General features: G+C 43.7%; 1 protein-coding gene across 1 annotated transcript; it reads left to right on the forward strand.

Moving 5' to 3' along the window:
* Nucleotides 1-2,958: 2,958 nt before the first annotated feature.
* On the forward strand, nt 2,959-22,112 carry LOC135212627 (cytochrome c oxidase subunit 5B, mitochondrial-like). The gene is made up of 3 exons (XM_064246218.1): nt 2,959-3,119; nt 20,792-20,865; nt 21,661-22,112. The coding sequence occupies exons 1-3, from the start codon at nt 3,038-3,040 to the stop codon at nt 21,868-21,870; spliced, it is 366 nt and encodes a 121-aa protein (XP_064102288.1). The 5' UTR covers nt 2,959-3,037; the 3' UTR covers nt 21,871-22,112.
* Nucleotides 22,113-22,258: the final 146 nt, after the last annotated feature.

A 22,258-nucleotide genomic window follows, 5' to 3' on the forward strand; every position in this document is an offset into this window, starting at 1 on the left:
GGACAAAAAGCGTGGTGATTGATTGTGTATTATATCTGGCGTGACAACATCTGGGTAAATATATGCACCAAATATGATATAGAAATTCATGGACTAAGAGAATATCCCAAAGCAGCACTGAAAAAGGAAATAAAGAAAAAAATTAATCAAAATATCAAAGAGACTTTGAGAGAAAAGAGAAAATAAAAGAAGAATCTGAGATTCATAGACGACTTCGAGGAAAACAAGTACATAAGGGGACTGGAAACAAAGGATGCGTGTATTATTATGAAAGCCAGACTGAATATGTTGAACTTAAAGGCTAACTTCCGGGGCAAATTTAAGGACGAGATGTGTGAAATATATAGGGTGGAGGAGGACACCACCGAACATTTATTCATGTGTAAATTGCTACAAAAAGCAGATCAGGATATAAGTTTAGGGACACTTATCCCCTAACAGAAAACGGAGAATATATAAGGATAGCCCTCAAAATTAAGAATGTTCTCAACCTGGAAAGCAATGGATGTCAAAGCAAAGGAACACGGTTCTCCATCACTTATAAAGAAGAAGAAATGAAAGGGAGTTTGGGTAAAAGTAAATAAAGCTTTGCACTTCATAGTGTAGTGTGCCCGCAACTGTGTTTGTGGAGTGAGCGCCTAGGAACCAGGAACCATACTCCCACATCTCGCTTGTCTGCCAGTAGTGGCTACCACTGAAGGATACTTATAATAAATTCTCACTCTGATGTCACCTACATGTTAGGTAGGATGAGCGTGCTGAAACAGTTGCTTAATTTCATCGTTGTGGGGAATATGGGGTAAAAAAAAAAAATTGACCAAACCCCTTAAGAGTATTAAGGCCTTGAAATTTAAGGGGCTTGTGATTCAGGCCCTTGTTAATGAAGCTGTTTTTGGATGGTATGGAAAATGAGCTGTTGAGAAGACTTTTCATGATGGAGCAACAGTAAAGTTGTGAGGATAAATGGAAATTCGGTATCTAGACTCCTAGAGCAGTGAGGGTCAGCATGAATGATTGGAGAATGGAAACAGTTGATTTGTATATGCATTTGCAAGTACGTACTGTAAATATACTGGATGATGGTAACGTGCTAGGAAAGGTAATTAAGTCACAAAAGTGAAGTGACAAAAGTAGCAGAATAACTGCAAAAGACTGAGAAGATATATATGTAAGTAAAACTATAGTTATGTATGTTTTCATTGAGTGATCGGAATGTTGCACCAACTCCTTTCTATGGAAGTGAGGTTTAGTAAATGCTGAAACGAAAAAGGTTGAGGCTGATGAGGTGAACTGTTTTTGTAGTGCCGTATATGAAGAGTAAGAAGTGTAAGGTTCTGCTGAAGTTTGGATGAACAATAAAGATGCTTCAAGGCTTTGTGGAATCAAGTCTGCGCCTTCCAAGTCCCATAAGCCAGGGGTGGATAATGGATATGGCATAATGAACACTGACTAGTTTCAAGATGACACAATACCATCAGAATAATTTGGTAATATCACTACTGGAACAGATGAGGAGGGAACGTGTACTCTGTAACACTGAAATTTGTTGATGGTACTAACTAGCATGAGAATCTCCCTCCTCAATAAGCCACTTCTTTCGACCTTATTAGTAGGGTCGGCCACCTGAGTCAACTTTTTCCATCTATTTCGATTCCTTGCATCTTCTAACTCAACCCCTTGTCCCAACTTAACCATATCCTCACCACATCCATCCATCTGATCTGCTAATTAACGGCCCACAATCCCGCGACCACCGAGGTGGAACGCCAACACCATACCAACCACGCCACTGATGCACTGTTTTAGCCTTTTACTACACATTCATTAAAGCGATCTTACCGTCCAACCTCTCCGACAATTACTTCTAAGTATACAATTGTGTAGCTTTCTCCCGGTTTTACCTTTAGGTTCTTGTGTACTTTATTATTGGTCTCTTTACATTCTTAACTGAATGGCAGAGTGCCCCATTGCTTAAACTATTTAGCATGACTAGGAATTAACAACGAATATTATGTTTTTGCTTAAGATAACAACAAAAAGTAAATAATTCAAAATATTTTTATTTTCAATAATATTCGAAGGCACTTTCACAATTTTCTTGTTGGGTATAGTTAGTATATCCATTTATTACATTTCACCACATGTGTTGAATTTTTGTGTGTGCAAGATTAAATTATAGCCAAAATACCATATATTTCAATGGTTCCTCGTCAAATTTAATTATTAAATAAAGAGCTATTGTCATTAAACTGTCGTCTTTAAAGGGAGTAGTAAAAGAAATGAATAACTAAAGACATTGCTGGACATGTTTGCCAGGTTTTATTTTAATCAAAGCTGCTAGAAATTGGGACGAATAGTTTTATAAGGACAACCTTGATTTATTTATTTATTCTAGGATTCATTATTAATTAGATTGTCAGTATTAAAATTAGTATTGTATACCCTTCAATATGTTGTAAGATTCTCAGTTTTGTAATCTAACATTTTACGAAATTATCCATATTATACATGCAGAAGACAGACAGCATTAAAGGCTTTATGACGAGATATTCAATGAAATGATTGGATGATAAAAGAATTAATGCCAATATAGTAATTAATTTCGTACATGCACAAAGTTTCTTAGCAAGCGGATATGAAAGTTTTGGTGTGGTTTGAAGAAGAAAATGAACTTGTTTGTCGCAGTTATTCGTTAAACACATAGAAATATATGAAGAAATCTATGGCTTTTGAAAATTTCCTAAGAATTCAATTTTCGTGCCCAACTCAAAATTTGGAATCGTGCCTGAGCCATGGGTACGAAAAAACAGCTTATTTTTATAGGATGCATTTTGTTATATATCATGTATTCTTTCAATATACAATAAAATAAGAAGTAAAATATTATAATCTCTATGTTAAGCATATAATTTTGACATTATAAAATTAAATAATTTTTCTTAAGAGTTCTTCAAGAGATGAGAACCAAGGGACCATCCTTTACGCAATCCCGGAGAAGGTATCAGCTGAGACACTCCGAACTCTGCATTTTGCGAAAATGGCTGGGATTATTGCTCGCACTGTGGTTGCAACCGCTCGCCGGGGTGTTCAGGTCACTTCAGTCAGACATGCCAATAAAAGTAAGTGATTTCGGTGCAGGGAAAGCCCAGGCAATTCTTTTAAATGTGTAACCGGGTCATTGCTTGAGTACTACATGTCTAGAGTAGCCTACGTGACGACGGTAAACTACTACTTACATGACTCATTTTTATTATTATTTCGCGTAAGACTTGTATATGTGCTTATTGAAATATGTGTAAACTAAAATTTCTGTAAGGATTTCCATTTGTTTGAATAATTAGTCAGTAGCCTCAGTAACACGGCCTAATCTTTAGGCTATTTGCTTGGGCCTACCTAGCTACCTATAGGCTGGTTAGGCTTTCGGTGAATAAACTACTAAGGTATTATTGGGCAAGGGAATTCGTTTGTTAACTTTTAATACCAATTCACGATACTGGGTAATTTTTTCTCATATTTTCATTATTCTCGTTAGCTAAATAAAGTAAGTACCTAGGGGGAAACATCACAACAGGCCAACCCTCATCACGGTAGACGGGTCTTATTCACTCGATATTTAATTGGTGAAACATGAATACAATTGCAACTCTAAGCATACCATTTAAAAGACTGAAGTTTCGTCAACATATTGTGATATATGAAAGCCCCATACGAACTAAAATAAGCATGTGAGCTCTTCGTAAAATATGTTTTCAAGGCAGTTTTGAAATCCAATATGGCGGCTACGTTTTTCATGGACGGTTCTCATCAGTGACGGCCACCATCTTTCCCCAGCCTTCCCAGCACTCATTTGAACAATGTTAGCGTATGTATGTAACGTTTATTGATCTTACTCAAGATTGCAGTTGTAATCAGCACAATAAAACAACATTTTGTTGCCTATATTAGTGAAAGTATGAAACTTGTTATTCCCGGGGTTATGGTTGGAACTGAATTCATTCTTACCTTGTAATCGGCGGTTTTTATCCTTACTGCCATCACAACTGAAACTCCACAGTGCTTATTTGATTGTTATTATACACATTTTGGTCTCAGTTCACTCCACATTGCACTTTAAACCCGTTGCTGTTCCTGGTTTCTAAGCGCGCGCGCCACAAACACAGTTACAAACAGCAGACGACGACAGACGACGAAACTGCAAAGTTTTATTCCCTAAACTGTTTACTTTACTCGTTATTTAGTTTAAATTTACATTGTTATTTAAAAATTTTGATTTAATTCATGTATATTATCCCTTTTTTGCAACCAAATTACCCCGAAAAATTACAGATATTTCTAAAGTAGATAAAATCAAATGTTTCTAACGTTTTCGTACATCTGGCTGCCGAAAACCATAGAGGAACGAATACGGAAAAGTGCATAGAGGAACGACTACGTTTTTTTTTTTTTTTTTGCTTTTTTGTTTTTGCTAGCACTTTTCATTGATTTCAGTCTTTATTAGTATATTGAATTTCTTAAATAATCGTATGCCAGAAATAAATGTAACCTTTAATGTTTGCATGCTTTAATGTTTGCATGCTAAGAATGGCAAAATCATCGTTGCCACATTAGTGGAGGCTTCACACATACGCCGTTCCATTATTATAAACTGTTTCCATGAATTCTAGTTGTCATAGTAATGCAATAATGATAAAATTGCTTTAATATTTATGTATATATACTTCCAATACATAGCCTAATTTCACCAATTTCAACGTTTTGTTATAGTCTTATACCCAGTTTGGAGGGTCAGTGTTCGTTACTAAAGAATCTGTAACCTCCTTAAGTCGTTCAGTTGACATAGTAAACCTGAGCCATATTTTCACTCGCTGAAATGACCATATCCGGGTGAGGGGCAAGTGGGTCCCATCCCTTTGCCCTACGTGATGTACCCATGTTCGTTATTACTAACTAATATAATATTTATTACCTGCAATATAAACTGTTGTGCATGAAAATTTTTTTAATATTTTTAAACTAAAATTAGAGCATACATAAACCACACAAATTGTCATAATAAAAAGAAACATAAATCAAGTGGCTATTATTGTTTAAACATGTCTTCGTGATGAAAATTAGCGCACGCACGGATTCCTTCCCAACCTCTCTCCAAAATATTTACCCAACACGAAAACCAGCATTCACAAAGGGGTCCCCCAACCATGTAGGGTATATAGGAGGTTAATAATTAACAATAAACAACACAACCTCATTCATCAGCAACACTATAAAACGCTATGAGGAGACATGTCTGCCAAATTTTCAAAACAACTTTACACTTGTGTGACAGACCTTTGAATGGTTTTCGAGACAAACCCTGAGGCTATAATTATTGGATTATAGGGATTTTCATTTCCAGGTATTTTAATGTCCCTTCTCTCTCTCTCTCTCTCTCTCCTCTCTCTATCTCCTCTCTTCCTCTCTTCTCTCCTTCTCCCTCCTTCTCTCTCTCAGTCCTCTCTCTCTCTCTCTCGCTCTCTCCTTCTCTCTCTCTCTCTCGTCTCTCTCTCTCTCTCTCTCTCTCTCTCATTTTTTACATTTTACATACCTATGTCCTGCTTAACTATTTTTGCGAGCACTAGTAGTGCACCTACATTCATCATTACGACTGAATTAAAACTTGAAAGTATTTAATTAATGCTATACAAGTATGAAATATATTTTCTTGTTCATCGAATTACGATAAAAGAAACAGAGAGAGAGAGCGAGAGAGAGAGAGAGAGAGAGAGAGAGAGAGAGAGAGAGAAGAGAGAGACAGTGTATAAATATATCGGTCAATGGGCAGGTAACAACCGAGTGAATCGTTAGATATATCCACCAATGTAAACTACTATTATTAGAATAGAATAGATGGAAAAACATAAGAAAATAAGTTTAAACTGCAACACTTTCAGAGAGAGAGAAGGGAAGGTGAAGGAAGGAAGAAGGACAGGGGTGGCGGTGGAGGTGGGGGGAGAGGGTAGGTGGAGCTGTTTACTGGTGTGTTTCCTATCCATCTGGATAATGGAGTTTTGGTCTATTAGTACAAGGACAAGTGTAGTTATTCTTTACGATTAGTGATTCACGATACCCTCATAAAATTACGGCACTGGGGGTAATGCACTAAAGAAAAATCTCGTTCTGTTACGAGTGTTCGTTACAGAAATAGGTATTGCCCAAAAACGTGCTTGCACTGTCTCTGAAACCCATAGTAGACATCTGCTTAGTTGTCAATCAAGTTTTTATAACCAAGTATTTTTTACAAGCTAGCTATTGAATAATTTTTTCTCAGTCAAAACATATGCCCCTCAATGCTAACTTTCCTCTTTTAACGACTTTCTGGTCATTGCAAATTCGGCCCCATAATTTCTTATGGTGCGAAAACAGACAGAGGCCCATGGACCGAAAACGATTGCGTCACACTACGGCGATAATCCAGCAGTAAAACATCTTCATATATCCAAAAAGTAAATAATAAAGATATATAAGCGCATTACGATTATAACAATTACATGTATAGCTGATAACAATCTGCATGAATAACTGGTAAACTGTTCTGCAATGACAGTTGAGTATAGCAATTATTTACAATAGGTACGAAAGTCAAGATGTCGTGACGTCATAATACAGAACTTGAAAGAACATTCTAATTCAGAAAAATAATTACTTAAATTTGAGTCAGAGTCGAGTTACTTTTTCAATAACGAATATTTTCAAATTAATCATCATAAATATGTAAAATATTGATGTTTTACTACTTATTTAAAAATTAGCCAAGAGCACGCTTCTCGTCATCTTCTACCCAAACAGCTGTTTACGCCTGGCTTGTTGTTGATGAGAAATTGTGTTTCGATTGTTGTGATAAAAGTGCTCCAGCGTCTGTGGGTACAAGTGGTGTGCGGATTTATCACAGGAAATGGTTAGTTTATTGACACAAGCTACTCCGTAAACATCGAGATGGCGTCAATCTTCTAAATACCTCGAGTTGTAAGTAAAAATGTTGAACGCGTTTTGGTGAGATTTGCACTACGTTTGAGACCGTTTTCAGTACCCTCTGTTTAAATCTTAAAATTTGGCCTTAATTTCTAACTTTGGAGAAAATACTTACTTCGAAAGGAGAGTAGAGGTCTTTAGCTCCGTTTCTCACCAACAACAAGTCGCGACTGATGCCCATCTCGGGTGTCAGGACGCGTTATAATGTACTTTTTCGGAGGGTGGCTTGCATTGATGGTAGGTGGCCTGCTTGGCCTGCTGTGATGTTCTACCCTATGTACCTTCTTGAGCAGTTGCAGAAGCAATTGCAGAATGATGGGTCAGGCATCTAAAACCCAGCAATTTTTCTTTTCCTTAAACAGCCAACGTCCATACTACGTTGAAAGCACTGCTTTTCTCCCGGTTTTCTAAGATGAACGACGGGTTAGCATCATGCAGTTGAAATTATACATAGCCATTTAGAATTGTATCATCGAGTATTTGCCCTGACCCATCATTCTACATTGTTAACCACGGGAAAGAATGTTCAGGTCGAAGTCCAGTAAATGATAATATCGCCAACTTAGGTAGTAGATCCTATTGTAGGAATTTATTGCATTATTTAACCCATAGTGGCTGGACATGCTCACAAAGGAGGGGGAGCATGTATTTCCCCTCTCATGTGATACTTTTTATAAATGTGCTCATAATACAACAATGTTTTAATTCTTATCTTTTATGATAGTATGTTAGTTTAGATATAATTTTGGTATTTCTATACAAGCATTCCGCATCGTTCGTCCCCGCGAATACAAAAGCCACCAGGAATTATAGTGTCAAATGTATTTTGGCATGTTTAGTAAGAGCCCCTGGTGGTTATATAATACAGCTGTCCGAATAAATATTACTTAAAATTCTAGTTCAGGAGGTAAAACTGCATAGAAAAACTGCAACTGCTATAGTCTAGGCTGCTGCGGTAAAGTAATATAGATCTACTGTAATTTTGCAAGGAAGAATGCACAGAAATAGAAAAAATACATAAAAATCTCAAATTGTAGCTGCATCTTCATTCTTGGTAAATTTACAGAAATACGACCTAACCAAAGGAAGTGGGGGTCTGGTTACAAAGGAGCTCCTCCCTCTCCCCAAACCAGCGATCATTAGTGCAAAGTAGAACATTGGTTAGGAAATTTTCGTTCAATTGCGGATTGTATTTAGCTACCCCTTAATAGAAGAAGGCCCAAATTCTCACTTTATATTATACTTAACACCCGTTACATCCCCCCACCCCCCCCACAAGGACAGGGTTTCTTACATTCTATAAAACTTCTAGCATATATATGATAATTCTCTATTTACACCATGATATTGGAACAGATTTGGCTAGAAAACATTCAGATCGCTTGCATGGGGCCATAAGTGACTATGGCAACACTCACTCAAGCGCAGTGATACGAGAGAGTAGGGTAATTCTTCAGAAGCAAGCCACATCACCATTTTCAAAAAAACAATTAATAATCCTTCATTTTATGGTGTATTTTCAATTAGTCTGATCTTATTTTCTTGAAGAAATGTTATCTTAACCCCCTTTTCCACCCAACAAGCTTGTGGGCCCCCCAGTTGGGAATTGGGAGTTTTGGGTGGGGAAATACCAGAAAGGAGTCCTTTGCAGCAATAATAATCGTAACAAGTGCATAATTAAGACAAGATCACCAGCTAACCTAACATTCCCCACCTAACCCAACTTAGAAGCCGTACCCTCACCTAGAGAGGGGCTGCCCCCCCCCCCCCCTCCCCCCCCCCCCCCCACTTTGCCAATATATTAAGTTAGGATGCATGGTGAACAAAAAATTTGTTCCGATACGTAATACAAACCCTCGGTCCTTTAACAATAGGAAGTAGCTAGCGGCAGCTGGAACGGTCGTAAGCTTCGAACAAGGGGAGAACGGTAGTTAACTGCTTGTCCGATCGTCGCGCGCCGCGCGACTGGGAGGTAAACAAACCACTTTTGCTTTCGGCCGTGGTGTGGGAAAAGGACGTGTTCGCCATCGCTCTGCCCGCTTTGTCGTTTGCTTCAACTTTGAGTATTTGTTTCTCTTTCTGTATATCAGGAGTGATTGTAAGTACTTTTCTCAATTCTATTATTCTTGCAATGAGTGAATTGGAAGAAATGGAAATATCACCGCGCCCTCAGTCGCACCCGTAGAGTGTGTCCGGGCTGGAGGGGCGTAAATGTGGAGGGTTCAGGTCATTCGTTGAGGTGGACCCCCACGAGTTTGTTTGTACTCGTTGTCGGGGGCGAGAGTGCTCCCGCAACGAACCATGTGTGGTTGTATGAATTGGTCCGAGGCGCAGTGGGTGCTGTACGAGGGCAGGAAGAGACTATTAGGCCGGCCAAGAAGTTATCGAAAGTCCAAGTGACTCCTTTGGTGACGGACACTTCGTCCTCTTTCCTGCCTCCCGGCCAGCCCCCACGTTTCGCGCCTTCCCCTGCGGGGGGGGTAGCGGAGTCCTTTTCCTCTCTCGATCCGTCGAGTGTGGAGGAGGGCGCCCGCTACCCGGACGTACAGCTGTACTCGGGATCTTCCTCCGCTCGCTGGGGGGGGGTGTTTCGCCCCCCAGGCGCGGGGAAGCCCCTCCAATTAACCCGACTGTTGCTTCCGCAGGTGTGCCATCAGCGAAGGACGACTTGGGACAGGTGTGGGAGTCGCTGGGACTGCAGGGAGTGCCCAGCATCCAGGGGTTGCTTCAGCGGTTGGCGGGGTCGGCGGTGGTCACTCATGGTGCGGTGACCACCACTACTACCACATTAACGACACCAGCGTATGAGATGCCACCACATCTGGTATATACGCCCCATATAATGTCGGTGACACCCACAGGTGGCAGTACAAAAACCCATTGCCGCCGTTCCAAAGAGGACGATGCCACCACCACCTGGATTTTTTCCTTTGCCGACCCCGGACTTCCGCTGCCCTAAGAGTACCCCACTGGACCTGCCGCCAGTGCCACGGATGACGGTGACTGTCGACAGGACGCCTGGCTCTCCCGTGGTACCTGCCGTGCCTGCCGTACCTGTTGCCGTTCCAGCTACTCTTTCCTTTTCAGATAGGCCTGCACATTCCATTTCAGATGTTCCTGCCGTTCCTGCTGTTCCAGGACCTGTTCCTGTTGTCCTGCTGCTGGTGTTGCTGTAACAGTCTCAGGTCTTTCCGGACAGGTGCAGTCGGGCCCTGTTGCTTCGGCAACTGCCCCGGCTCCCTCCTGGATGGAAGACCTGACGTCTGTCCTGCGGAGCCTGGCGAAGAAGAAGAGGAAGAGGAAGAAGGTGTCGTCGTCGTCTTCATCGTCTTCTTCGTCGTCTGCTGCCTCTCCTTCCCCTTCGACTTCTAAGGCTAAACAGCCGAAGAAGAGAAGGCTGCCTCCTCCCCCCTAAGAAGACTCCTTCGGGATCTTCTAAGGGCCCGGCTCGCTCAGGCGAGTTGGGGAGCTCTTCTGCTGGTCCTCCTGTTCCTTCGGGTACAGGGCCCGCCCGTCGCTTCTTCTGCAAAGAAGAAGTCGACGGGGACCAGAGGTGCATCAGGGGCCCCCTCGGGGCTGGTGCGTCCTCACCTGGTGCTAGCGGTTCTGCCGCTAAACCAGGTTCCGTCTCGGCCGCTTCTCGTTCGCGAGAGCACCGAGTGGACGCTCTTCCCAAAGAGGACCGTCCAGCCAAAGTTTTGACGTCCGAGCTCGCTCGCCGTCAAGACAGCGGCGCGGAGCAGAAGACTGGCGAGAGTCGTGCACACGACTCTCGCCAGGCCAGTGGACGCTCTCGCAGCGACCAACTGGCTGCTCGGGCTGACGTGACGGTCGCTGACCGGCCACGGGTTGAGGCGAGGAAGGAGTCCCCCACGGCCGCCGGTACCAGCCACGGCTGGTACCAGCGGTTTGACGCGCCGAGAGGGACGCTGGCCGGGTCTCGACGCGAAAGGGAGCCTAGCAGGTCACCCGTCCGCCGCTCCCGATGGGACCGGGCGGAGACGGTGACCAGCGGCAGCTCGCCTGACGCTAGAGATCGGTCTCGACGTTCTCAGCCGAGCCAATCGCCCCAGGCGAGCGGCGACGCTAGGCCTACTGCTCGACCGTCACCGCGGGTTGACGATCAGCAGCAGCCCTCCACGCACGCTGGTCCTGCCAGCGAGCGAGGGGGGGTATGCGTCAGGTCTGGCCTATCTTCCCGTACCTTCAACCTCCTCGGGCTATAACCGGAGGAGCGAGGTACCAAGGAGCGATCACGAGAGGTGCGCCGCTCGTGACCCGGCTATGACGCCGTCCGGCTCAGGCACGGTCTTAGGACCGACCAGGACGTACGCGCAAGTAGTTGGAGGCTGACCGTCAGGGGTCTGTCGCTGTTCCTCCTTCTGAAGGAGGAGTATCGAGGGATATGCTCTTGCTGGAGGGACTGGACGGTCCTACTCCACAAGACGCCTGTGACGCCGAGATACAGAGGAACTTCGCAGAGGTCATTAAGCTGATGCGTCTGCACATAATGACCCTCGCGGAAGGATCGCCGCTACCACCAGCAGAGCCCACCGTGGCTCGAGTCATTTTGGGGTCCCAAGAGGGAGCCCAAAATGACGATGGGGTTGCCACGATCAGAGCTTGCGGACTCAGTCCTGGATCAGGTGGAGAATCTCGTCTCAGGACGGGAGGACTCGCTAAAATCCGGACGGTCCTCTAAGCTGCTTCCTCCTCCTCTACAGCGGCAGAGGCGATTCTACGTGCCATCGGAAGACCCGATACTGCCGAAACAGGTTAACCCGGAGTTAGCGAGGCTGACTCCAGGTGTGTCCCTGCAGCAGCTCCTGTCGGAGAACCTATGGTTCTCGCAGCAGGAGGCACTTGCCCTGGAATCTACCGCTATGGCAGCATTCCAGGCAGTTTCCTGGTTGGATTTGTGGTCCCTCACAATATCCAAAGTAGCGGCCGGCTCCGGGAGTTCTGCTCTCGAAGACGACGCTTCTTTTAGGAGACTGTGCCAGTCTGGAGGAAGAGCAATCTCTTACCTCGCCCATCAGACTGCTAACCTGTGGGCCAACTTGGTTCTTCGACGTAGGGACGCAGTCCTACCCGAGTGACCAAGGGGGCTGGGCGTGAGGCGGCACTCGGGCTACGAAATGGACCTCTTAGGAGTTCCCCAGCTCTCTTTCCTGGAGAGATGGTGGACGCTGCGGTGGAACGGCGGCGCACTGACGAGAGTGACCGCTTAGTCCACCAGGCAGTCTCGAAGGTTTCTGGGCAATCTCGAGTAACTGCGGCCAAACCAAAGAGCTTGGCTAGCGCTTCCACGGCGGCGAAGACGGCTTGCACCGTCCAAACCCCGTGTGAAGACTCCAGTTGTTTCGACTTCTGCGAGAGGAGGCCGCAACCAGCCCTCCTCCCAGCCCTCCTTTCCCCGAGGAGGTGCTGGAAAAGAAGTCGAAACGAGGAGGGAAACGCTAGGGACGGCGTTCCCCCTCACCTGCTGCCGGAAGTGGGGGGGTGCCTGGCGAGCCATTGGGCGACTTGGCAGCGCTACGGCGCCGAGAACGGATAGTAGACGTCCTTCGGGAGGGATATCTACTACCCTTCGAGTCTCGGCCCCCCCTCATCTCCAAACCGGTCCATCTACAGACCTATGTCCGGGGATCAGCAAAGGACAACGCTCTTTGCGACAGGAGATCAGACCATGCTGGCGAAACGACTGTAGAAATCGTGGAGGACCAGTCACCGGGCTTTTACAGCCGCCTCTTCCTAGTGGAGAAGGCATCGGGGGGCTGGCGCCCGGTGATAGACCTCTCTCCCCTGAACGCGTTCGTTCGCACGACGCGGTTCACGATGGAGTCGGCACGCTCAGTGCTCGACTCGATCAGGGGAAACGATTTCATGCTTTCAGTGGACCTGAAGGACGCGTATTTTCAAATACCCATCCATCAGTCCTCCAGAAAGTACCTCCGCTTCATCTTCGACGGGACGGTGTACCAATTCAGGGCACTTTGTTTCGGTCTCTCAACCGCCCCACAGGTGTTCACGCGAGTGTTCACTCTGGTGTCGGCTTGGGCCCATTCGAACGGGATACGTCTTCTGAGGTATCTCGACGATTGGCTGGTCCTGGCGAGCTCCCGCTCGCAGTTGCTACAGGACAGAGATCGACTCCTCAAGTTTTGTCGCGATCTGGGGATCGTGATAAAACTACGAGAAGTCCGATCTCGAACCCAAGCAGAAGATGAAGTACCTGGGTATGCTGATAGATACGGTAGCAGGGCAAGTCTTTCCCGCAGACTTGCGTATCAGCAAATTCAGGGAGGCAGCCGGCCGGTTCCTGTCGCGGCAGGAAAGGCAGCCACAGCAATGGCAAGTCGTGATCGGCCATCTGTCGTCACTCGAGAAGTTAGTCCCTCACGGGCGTCTTCACCTACGGTCTCTCCAGTGGAGGCTAAGGGAGAGTTGGTCCCAGGCCAGGGATCCTCCTTACTTTCCCGTGGCTATCACGGACAAGGTGAGGCAGGACCTAGCCTGGTGGCTCGACGACAAGAACCTCTTAAGAGGAGTGCCTATACGCACTCCCCCCCCGGAGATGCTTCTGTTCTCAGACGCATCAACCGAGGGATGGGGCGCACACCTGGAGGAGTTGCTGACTGCAGGTGTGTGGGACCATCACGAAAAGCACCTTCACATCAATGTCCTGGAACTCAAGGCGGCGTTCAACAGCTCTCCAAGAGTTTCGGACGCTTGGTGGGGACACTCAGTGGTGTTGATGTGCGACAACACCACAGTAGTGGCATATGTCAACAAGCAGGGGGGGCTAGTGTCTCTTCCGCTCCATCAGTTGACAGTGCAGGTGCACGAGTGGGCCACGGCTCACTCGATAGAGCTGTCAGCACGCTACATTCCAGGCAAGAGGAATGTAGTAGCAGACAAGCTCAGCCGTCGGGATCAGGTGATAAGGACCGAATGGTCTCTACACCAAGATGTGGCGGAAAGGCTCTTCAACCTGTGGGGGCGACCGGTCGTAGACCTGTTCGCCACCCGGCACAACAGAAAACTTCAGGTTTTCTTTTCAGCTGTGCCGGACCCATGGGCAGCTGCAGAGGACGCTCTCCAACACCCCTGGGACAACCTCTTCGCTTACGCCTTTCCTCCCTTCTGTCTGATTCGGAAAGTGATCAGTCGAGCGCTGGTCACTCCCAATCTCAGAATGATCCTGGTGGCTCCCAAACGACCTCAAGCCGTTTGGTATCCGGACCTGCTGGCTCTTCTTGCAGACGCACCGAGAGAACTACCCACCTGGCACAACCTCCTAGCCCAGCCACACGTAGAACGGTACCACCACGCAGTCCAGTCCCTTCAACTTCACGGCTGGCTGTTATCCACCATCTCTTGCGAACGAGAGGCTTTTCTCGTAGCGCAGCAACAGAGATGGCTGGACACGTCAGACAGTCCTCTGCAGCTGTGTACCAGGGGAAGTGGGCCGTCTTCGTGTGGTTGGTGTCGTAGACAGGGTCTGTCTCCTCTCAGAGCCACTCTTCAGCAGGTAGCGGATTTCCTCGTGTTTCTTCGCCGAGAGAAGCTCCTCTCAGTACCCACAGTTAAGGGCATATAGAGCCGCCCTGGCTCTCGTCCTAAAACTGAGGGGACTGGACATCTCGAATTCGTTCGAGATATCCTTGCTAATGAGGAGCTTCGAAAGGTCTTGCCCACCCAGGGAACTCAGGCCCCGCGATGGGATGTGACTCTCGTACTTAGGAGTTTGACTCGAAGACCCTTCGAGCCACTCCGAGAGTCGTCAGACAGGGATCTGACCCTCAAGACCCTCTTCTTGCTGGCCCTGGCATCGGCGAAGAGAGTAGGGGAACTACATGGCCTTTCTTATGATGTTAAACATACCAGAGGCTGGGGATCTGTGACGCTCGATTTCGTCCCGAACTTCGTAGCTAAGACTCAGAATCCGTCGATCCCTGACGACAGGTTCGAGTCTTTCACGATCCCCTCCCTCCTGGACTTCACCGATAACGATGCGGATGAGATGCTGCTTTGTCCTGTGAGGGCGCTACGGCGCTATCTGAAGAGAACTCGACATCTCAGGCCTGAGTGTCGACGCCTCTTCGTTAGCTCTGGGGTCACCAAGAAAGAAGTCTCCAAGAACACGCTTTCTTTCTGGCTGCGTGAGGTGATCAGGAGAGCGTACGAAGCTGATGGTAGCGACGACACATCCGTACGCTCCGTCCGAGAGCCCACGAAGTCAGAGGTATCGGACCCTCCTTAGCGTTCCGTAAGAACTTCTCCGTGGCGCAGGTCCTGAAGGCAGGTGTCTGGGCCAACCAGACCACCTTCACGTCCTTCTTTACCTTCGGATATTGCCCACAAGTCCTTGGATACTTTTTCCTTGGGACCTGTGGTGGCTGCTCAACACGTTGTGTAAGCTTACCCAGCACCCGAGCAGGCAAGAACAGCATCGATTCCTGTATGACTGGGAGAATGAATGCGTGAATGAGAGAGTGACTGGCTTCTCTTCACCATCTTTTTTCTACCTCTACCTGTGGGCAGAGGGATACGGTCGTTACCTTGCTGGAAAGGAGTCAGATGCAGGTAAGCTATTCAACAGAGCTCCATCCTATCTCTTTAACTAGAGATAGGAGTAAATATCCACCACTTTCTCCAACAAGGGGGAGAAGTGGATGCCAACATGAGACAAACCCATTACTTTACATTTGCTCATGTAAAGGAAAAAGTTCTTACAATGCTGGTACGAAGAGATACGCTTGCCTCTCTCTTAGTACTCGGCCCAGAGGTCTGACCATTGATCCTGCGGTGCACACCCCGATCAATCGGACAGAGGCTTGGATCCCTCCCTCGCTCTTACGACCAGGGAGGCATTCCAGGGATGGACGAACACCAGTCTGTTCATCAAAAAGACTCAGATTCCTCCCACCAAGAAGTGAGTCTTCCTATTGTTAAAGGACCGAGGGTTTGTATTACGTATCGGAACAAATGACAATTTGTCGAAAATTGCATTTTTCCTAACTATACAAACCTGAGGTCCTTTAACATAAAGTCCCTCCTCATGCCACCCCTCACTCTGCGTATTTTGCATGGGCCAAAAGCAAAAGTGATTTGTTTACCTCCCAGACGATCGGACAAGCAGTTAACTACCGTTCTCCCCTTGTTCGAAGCTTACGACCGTTCCAGCTGCCGCTAGCTACTTCCTATTGTTAAAGGACCTCAGGTTTGTATAGTTAGGAAAAATGCAATTTTCGACAAATTGTCATTTTACAAAAGTATAGGCCTACTTACCAGAATATTATGGAGTTGGAGGATATGATAATGCTTGGGAAAGCTGCAATTCCCCTTCAGCCAAGTTATAAGAAAAGTTAGGACTACACCATAACTTAAACTTCAAATAAACTTCGAAACAGAGATGGGATTTTTAAAACCACGTTCCTTTAGACAAGGAAACACTAAATAACATCGCTTACGCTGATGTCCTTTTGTCACTACAGAGCGATCACACCTAAAGGCGTTCCTTTTGTAGTAGATCCGATAAATAGCTCCACAACATTCGCAGCGTTTTTCTAAAATTAAGTTATGTCTTTGAGCATATTCAATCACAACTTCTTTACCACCACTAGACAAATAATGATAAAATTCATCATAACCCACATTGCACTGCAAACGATCGGTATGGAAATCGATGGTCTCTGTCAAAATTAATGGCAGAAGTGCCAACCACTGCCTCTGCCATACCTACAGTAAGACAAAATGCCGGTTTTTCCCTCATGATTCGAAGTATTCAGTCAAACAAGGATACCAGTGGACACTGGACAGGTAACTTTATTACTCTGCTGAAATCCTAGTGAAGCTTAGTTTTCGACTGAAGTCGTTTGTAATTGGTTATGAAACCCATGACGACATAAGATGTCACACCTCTCAGCCAATAATGAATAACTGGAACTGCTTTTGTTTGCCTAAGAAAGAGAGTTGAAGGGCTCATTAAAGGTAAACATTACTGTAGAGGAAACATCTCTCCCGACTTAGGAAAAATTTTTGGTAAAAACTTATCAAGCTCATTAAATTCCACCCCGTTCAATCTCTCATATAAAGACTATGCTTTTTATATTGCTTTTCACATGCTCTTTCTATGTAGGTGATTATTTTTTTCAATATCCAGTGTGGAATGCTTCTGAAGTATTACCTTTTTCCATAAAAGGGATTTTGACATAGGAAAAATCTATTTCTGGGCGAGGAAGCCATGTCGCCCAGTGAAATACATTCCTTTAGCGCTATTTCTAAGGTAAAATATTGCTAAAATACCAGAGAACTGCTAAATTGCACATGCCAGAGATTAGGATTATTGCTGGATTTGGTTCTTATCTTTTAAAATATTTTGCAACTTATAACAGTAATTTTTCAAAATAAAGGAACAAAATATTAGATTATGTATATATAAATATAAGTAGGGATTGTTGTTGTTCTAGATCTTATATATCAGTGTGCTATAATTGTAATTTTACAGAAAAAATAAAAGAGAACTTGTTCAACTCGCTTTTAAGTCTTAGAAAAAAGCCACGCACAGGGTTAGAAATATTCTTTCATATGCTGTTCATATGCAAATCTTTCTCTCCTCTTAAAATCTGTTCTTTTTTTTTTAAATTGGCAAACTTTAAAGTTAGCCTGGTCATGAGTTTAGTTATTGTTACATGTATAGGCCAGTAGGGTTAAATAAAACTACAAATGAACCGATGTTAAAATTAGCTGGTTCAGGTAGTTCTTGAGCCAGTAAAAATGTTAGAAATCGCCAAAATTTACACAAAACATCTCGTGCAAACCATTTCTGAACAATTACAACTTTACATGTAAGTAGTTGGTGGTACCTAAGAGTTTGGCATTGAATTTATCACATTGATACATGATAAAAAAAAAAAAAAAAAAAAAAAAAAAAAAAACATTAAAATGACATGCTCTGCTCTGGAGGCGGAAGTGGGAAAGAATAGCTGCAGGTATATGTATCATATTCTCATTGTTGGGTTTTGAAAAAAAAAAACCACTAGGCCTAGGAAACGATAGGTCGATCGGAGCACATGATTTCTAGGGTTTAAATTTTCTGCAACTTGGTCATTGGCCAATCAGGACACTACATTACAGCATTCTTAAGAACTACTGAAGAGAGGTGCTGTGTGCCTTTTCAGAGTAAAATTGGCTGTTAAGAAATTTATATGGCAGGTGTTTAGTTTTGGGGTTGTTTTGACCTTGTTGAACAGCTTTTATTCAGTAGTGTTATTTTGTTTGGAGAAGGAAAAATATAGCCTGACCTATTGATCTACATTCTAGGAAGTCCTTGGGCAAGGTTAGGCCAAGAATAGGTTTTGATTTATCTTTATTGTTTGTCTTTGGTCTACTTCCAAGTTGTTCATGAATACACACAAAAAGTTCATGAATACACAAAAATTGGCCCTTGTAATTTCAGCATAGTTTGGCATCATTAAGCTTTATTAGTATGTGGTGAGCAACACTGCACCTCAACAGGTTTAATGACTTTTTGAGTGGAAATACTAAGTTGACCCTACCAAACTCCCTTAACTTGGGAAACTGTGCACTGACCTGAGTGGAAGTTTGTATTTGAACTTGTAGACTGGCCTAGGTTTTTCCTTGATGGCATGAAGTTCAAATACAGAAGGAATGAAGGGCCCTGACCTATTTAAAGGCTTCCCCCAATTAATATGAAAACAGTTAGTAGAACGTAGGTAGGGCTGATAGAGGTCTCGCTGAGCATGCTTTCCACCATGCTTACCTGTTATCTGTAGGACAAGATGACTGCTTCCAGCCCTTCTGCATGTTTTGCCTGAGATGGCTGGTGCAGCCAATGCTGTCCCCGCTTGGTGTGTTCCAAGTCCTGGATTGGTTTAATGTGCAGTAGTTCTCTATTGTATTGGATAATATGCTTCCTTGCATTCATGCTGTAAGCCACTAGCCTCAATGTTGTATTCTCATGACTAATTTGGCCATTACCAATGTAAGAAGCTGCAAAGGTCGATTGACCACAATTTAGAACTTTTGTTCTGGGTACAGGCCAAATAAAGCTCAAGATGCATTGGTTAGTACTGCGGGTACTGATTGTCCACAATGGTCACATGAGTGGTAGATGTTGGAGCAGACCAGTGCAATTTCCTCTCTTGGTAGAGGACCCAGCTCATGCTACTGAGGATCTGATGCGACTAGAAGATAACCTGGCCTCTGTGTCCCCAGCATGCTGAGTTAGAACTGGTTTCCAGCTGGCGCTAGAAGATAATCCTATTGTAGACCTCAGGTTTGTTAGCTATGAAAAATACAAATTGATAAAAAAAATTTCATTTTGTATTCTCTCTCCAATATCAGGTTATAAGTTTATTTTAAAGGTTTTGACAGAGTAAGATAATATTGGGGAGGCCTCCATTGCCTGCTTGGGACATAAATTGCACTCTTTGGGTGTGCTCTGGAGAGAAACTGTCAGTTAGCTTGCTGTGGTGTTGGTAGCCAAGTGAACTATCCAATCTACATGTGTAAGAGATTGAGCAAGTGCATTCCCCTGTTGTTGAAATGTCAGTCTGCAGACTAATGAACAACTTCCCCCAGGTTAAAGGCTTGGGTAGGTACTGTGTTCTCTGCAGGGGAATCAAAAGCCTAGGCTGCTTTGTGGCTTGACTTTGGTTAAAACACATTGCCCACCTCTATTGGTTGTGGCCATGTCATCTTTCCAGGCTGCCTTTTGGCTTGACCTGAGATTAAACACATTGGAATTCTTAGATGCAGTTACTCAGGTACGTACTGTGTTCACTATAGGGGAATCAAGAACCATAGAGTATGTCATCATGACTTCCTTCCAGGCTGCTCTGTGGCTTGTACTATGGTTAAACACATTGGCATTCTTATAGATGCAATTACTCTGGAAAAGAAAATGCCTGCTCTAGTTTTATCTCAAACTTGGGATTGTGATAAACTGTTACAGGCTGGGTCTCTGACCCAAGCAGCATGCAATTGTCTCTGGAAATGCTTGTGCACAGGCTGGAGCAAACCAGGTTTGCACCAAATGATCTTTCTTCCCAGCTTATGCCTTTAAGCAGAGATCAGTGAAAAGTGAAGATCTTACTTGGTGACTGGATGATTGGGGTCATGACACAGGTGGGCACAGACAACCTCCCACCTTATAAAATCTACATAAAAGGTGATGGTTGTATTATTGAAGGCAGTAAATAAGTTTTTAAGTTTGTATATTTCCTAGATGTGTATAAACCAGAGCCTGTTATCTTATTTCCTACCTCAACCACTCCACTTCATTTCATTTCTGATGCCAAAGGAAGGAGTGCTTAGTAATGATGATTGAGGAGAGTGGCATTAACCTGCTTTTTAACCCCCTTCATCACCAGTTAACTCTCATTACAAAGTTCCAGCAACCAATTCCAGCTAATGTTGAGGAATACTCCTACTTATAAAAGGCTCTGTTTATATGCATAGGAAAAGTACAGATTACTTTAAAAAATAGTTTCATTGTTCTGCCCCTATCAAGTTAATAATTGGAAAATTTATACATAAAAGATTTGTAGTGGAGGAAAATACTGTACTATATTTTTGGTATACCGAGTGTCTTATGCATTCTTTTTTTCCTAATAAAGGCATTAAAGAAACATATATATATATATAATGGGAAAAGAAAAAAGCATATATAAAATGAAGGCCTTCACTTAGCATGCAAAGGGGGAGGGGTCCATTAATTTTAAAAGGTTGCTTTATACATGGATATCTTTTACAGTGATGGCTGACCCATTGGAACATGCAACCGGTTTAGAAAAAGAGGAACTCATGGCCAAAGCTGCGGGTAATGAGGTATGTATCATACAGTAAAAATGGTGCAAAGGCTCTACTAAATGTTTTGCACTTTTACCCCAATACAGTATCTACCTTTTCTGTTTTCATACCTAGTAGTTTTGTTCAACTCGGCTCAGTATGATTTGAAACTGCACACAGTAATCTATTACTGATTTCTTTCGAAAGTGTATCAGTTTTGAGTTAAAATACAACGCCATTTCTGATGAAAGGTGTTTCAGCAGTCCTGTTTTAATCATATATCTTCTGCATGTCAGGTTTATCTCAGGAAGGACTGAATGTTCTTTCCAATATTTGATCACTTTTATATTTTATACAAAGTTCAAGATTTGATCACATTTGTACAGTACTGACTTGGTATGAATTTCTGAATGTGATAATTTCTATGCAGTATTGACTGTACTGAGCGAAGATTTGAATTTTTTTTATTTTCTTTGTACAGGGTACAAGATATGATCACTTTGATGTTTGGCCCATATAGAAGTCAGTCTAAATTTTGTTGTCAAGAATTATCAAGATTTAGGTTCAAAATACTTTTAATTTATAGTTTTGCTGTGCCAGATCTAATATATAAGCAGTGGAAAGATGTTTCAGTCAGTTTAGAAAACTGAACATCTATAAGCTTTACATGAGTTTTATCACAGTGGGAGGATGTTAAATAAAATAAAAAAGGGGGTTACTAAGCCTTTCTAGTTGTGAAAAAAGTGGTAGGCTTTTGTAATTCAGGTTTAAAAATATTGTATTTAATGTCATCCAAAGTTACCATGTGCTTACAGAAGCATCTTTCTTGTACAGAATCCTTTTGATATGAAAGTATACAAGCGAGTGAGTGGTGGCGCAAGCAATCCAACTCTCATCCCTTCCTTCTATGATCGCCGGTTGGTTGGGTGCATCTGTGAGGAAGACGCTACATGCATCAACTGGATGTGGTTAGAAAAGGGAGAAACAAAGCGATGCGAGTGTGGCTACTGGTTCCAGCTCACTGAAGGAAAACCCATGGTCTAAAAGAAATACTGGAAATATAGATTAATATATTTCTTTTCATTTTGTATGGATAATGTCAAGGGTTGTTGAAATTGCTGTCATTTCATTCCTAATTTTCTTGTACATACAATAGTGTGCTAACGTCGGTTCCGGGTGTTCTTATGAATACCTATACAACTTAAGTTAATGTCAACAAAAGGCTATACATCCATAGTGGTGTATGCTTTGGATTTGTATAGTGATAATAAATAAATTTTAATTTATCATTCTTTCCCATTTTATCCTAAAATTCTTTTGATAAAGTCCAGATAGTATATACGTTTATTTATCCATATCAGCATGATAGGTCCAGGATGGTTGCTTTATACATTCAAGGTTATACATTTATGAAAATAGTGTTATTACAGAA

This window comes from Macrobrachium nipponense, chromosome 41, assembly GCF_015104395.2.
Source record: "Macrobrachium nipponense isolate FS-2020 chromosome 41, ASM1510439v2, whole genome shotgun sequence".
Lineage (NCBI taxonomy): Eukaryota > Metazoa > Arthropoda > Malacostraca > Decapoda > Palaemonidae > Macrobrachium > Macrobrachium nipponense.

What these genes read in the sequence shown, in the direction of transcription:
- LOC135212627 (XM_064246218.1), top strand. Translation starts at nt 3,038, where the DNA reads ATGGCTGGGATTATTGCTCGCACTGTGGTTGCAACCGCTCGCCGGGGT. An exon ending in AGTCAGACATGCCAATAAAA is followed by an intron (nt 3,120 to 20,791) that starts GTAAGTGATTTC and finishes TATCTTTTACAG; the next exon opens with TGATGGCTGACCCATTGGAA. An exon ending in CCAAAGCTGCGGGTAATGAG is followed by an intron (nt 20,866 to 21,660) that starts GTATGTATCATA and finishes TTTCTTGTACAG; the next exon opens with AATCCTTTTGATATGAAAGT.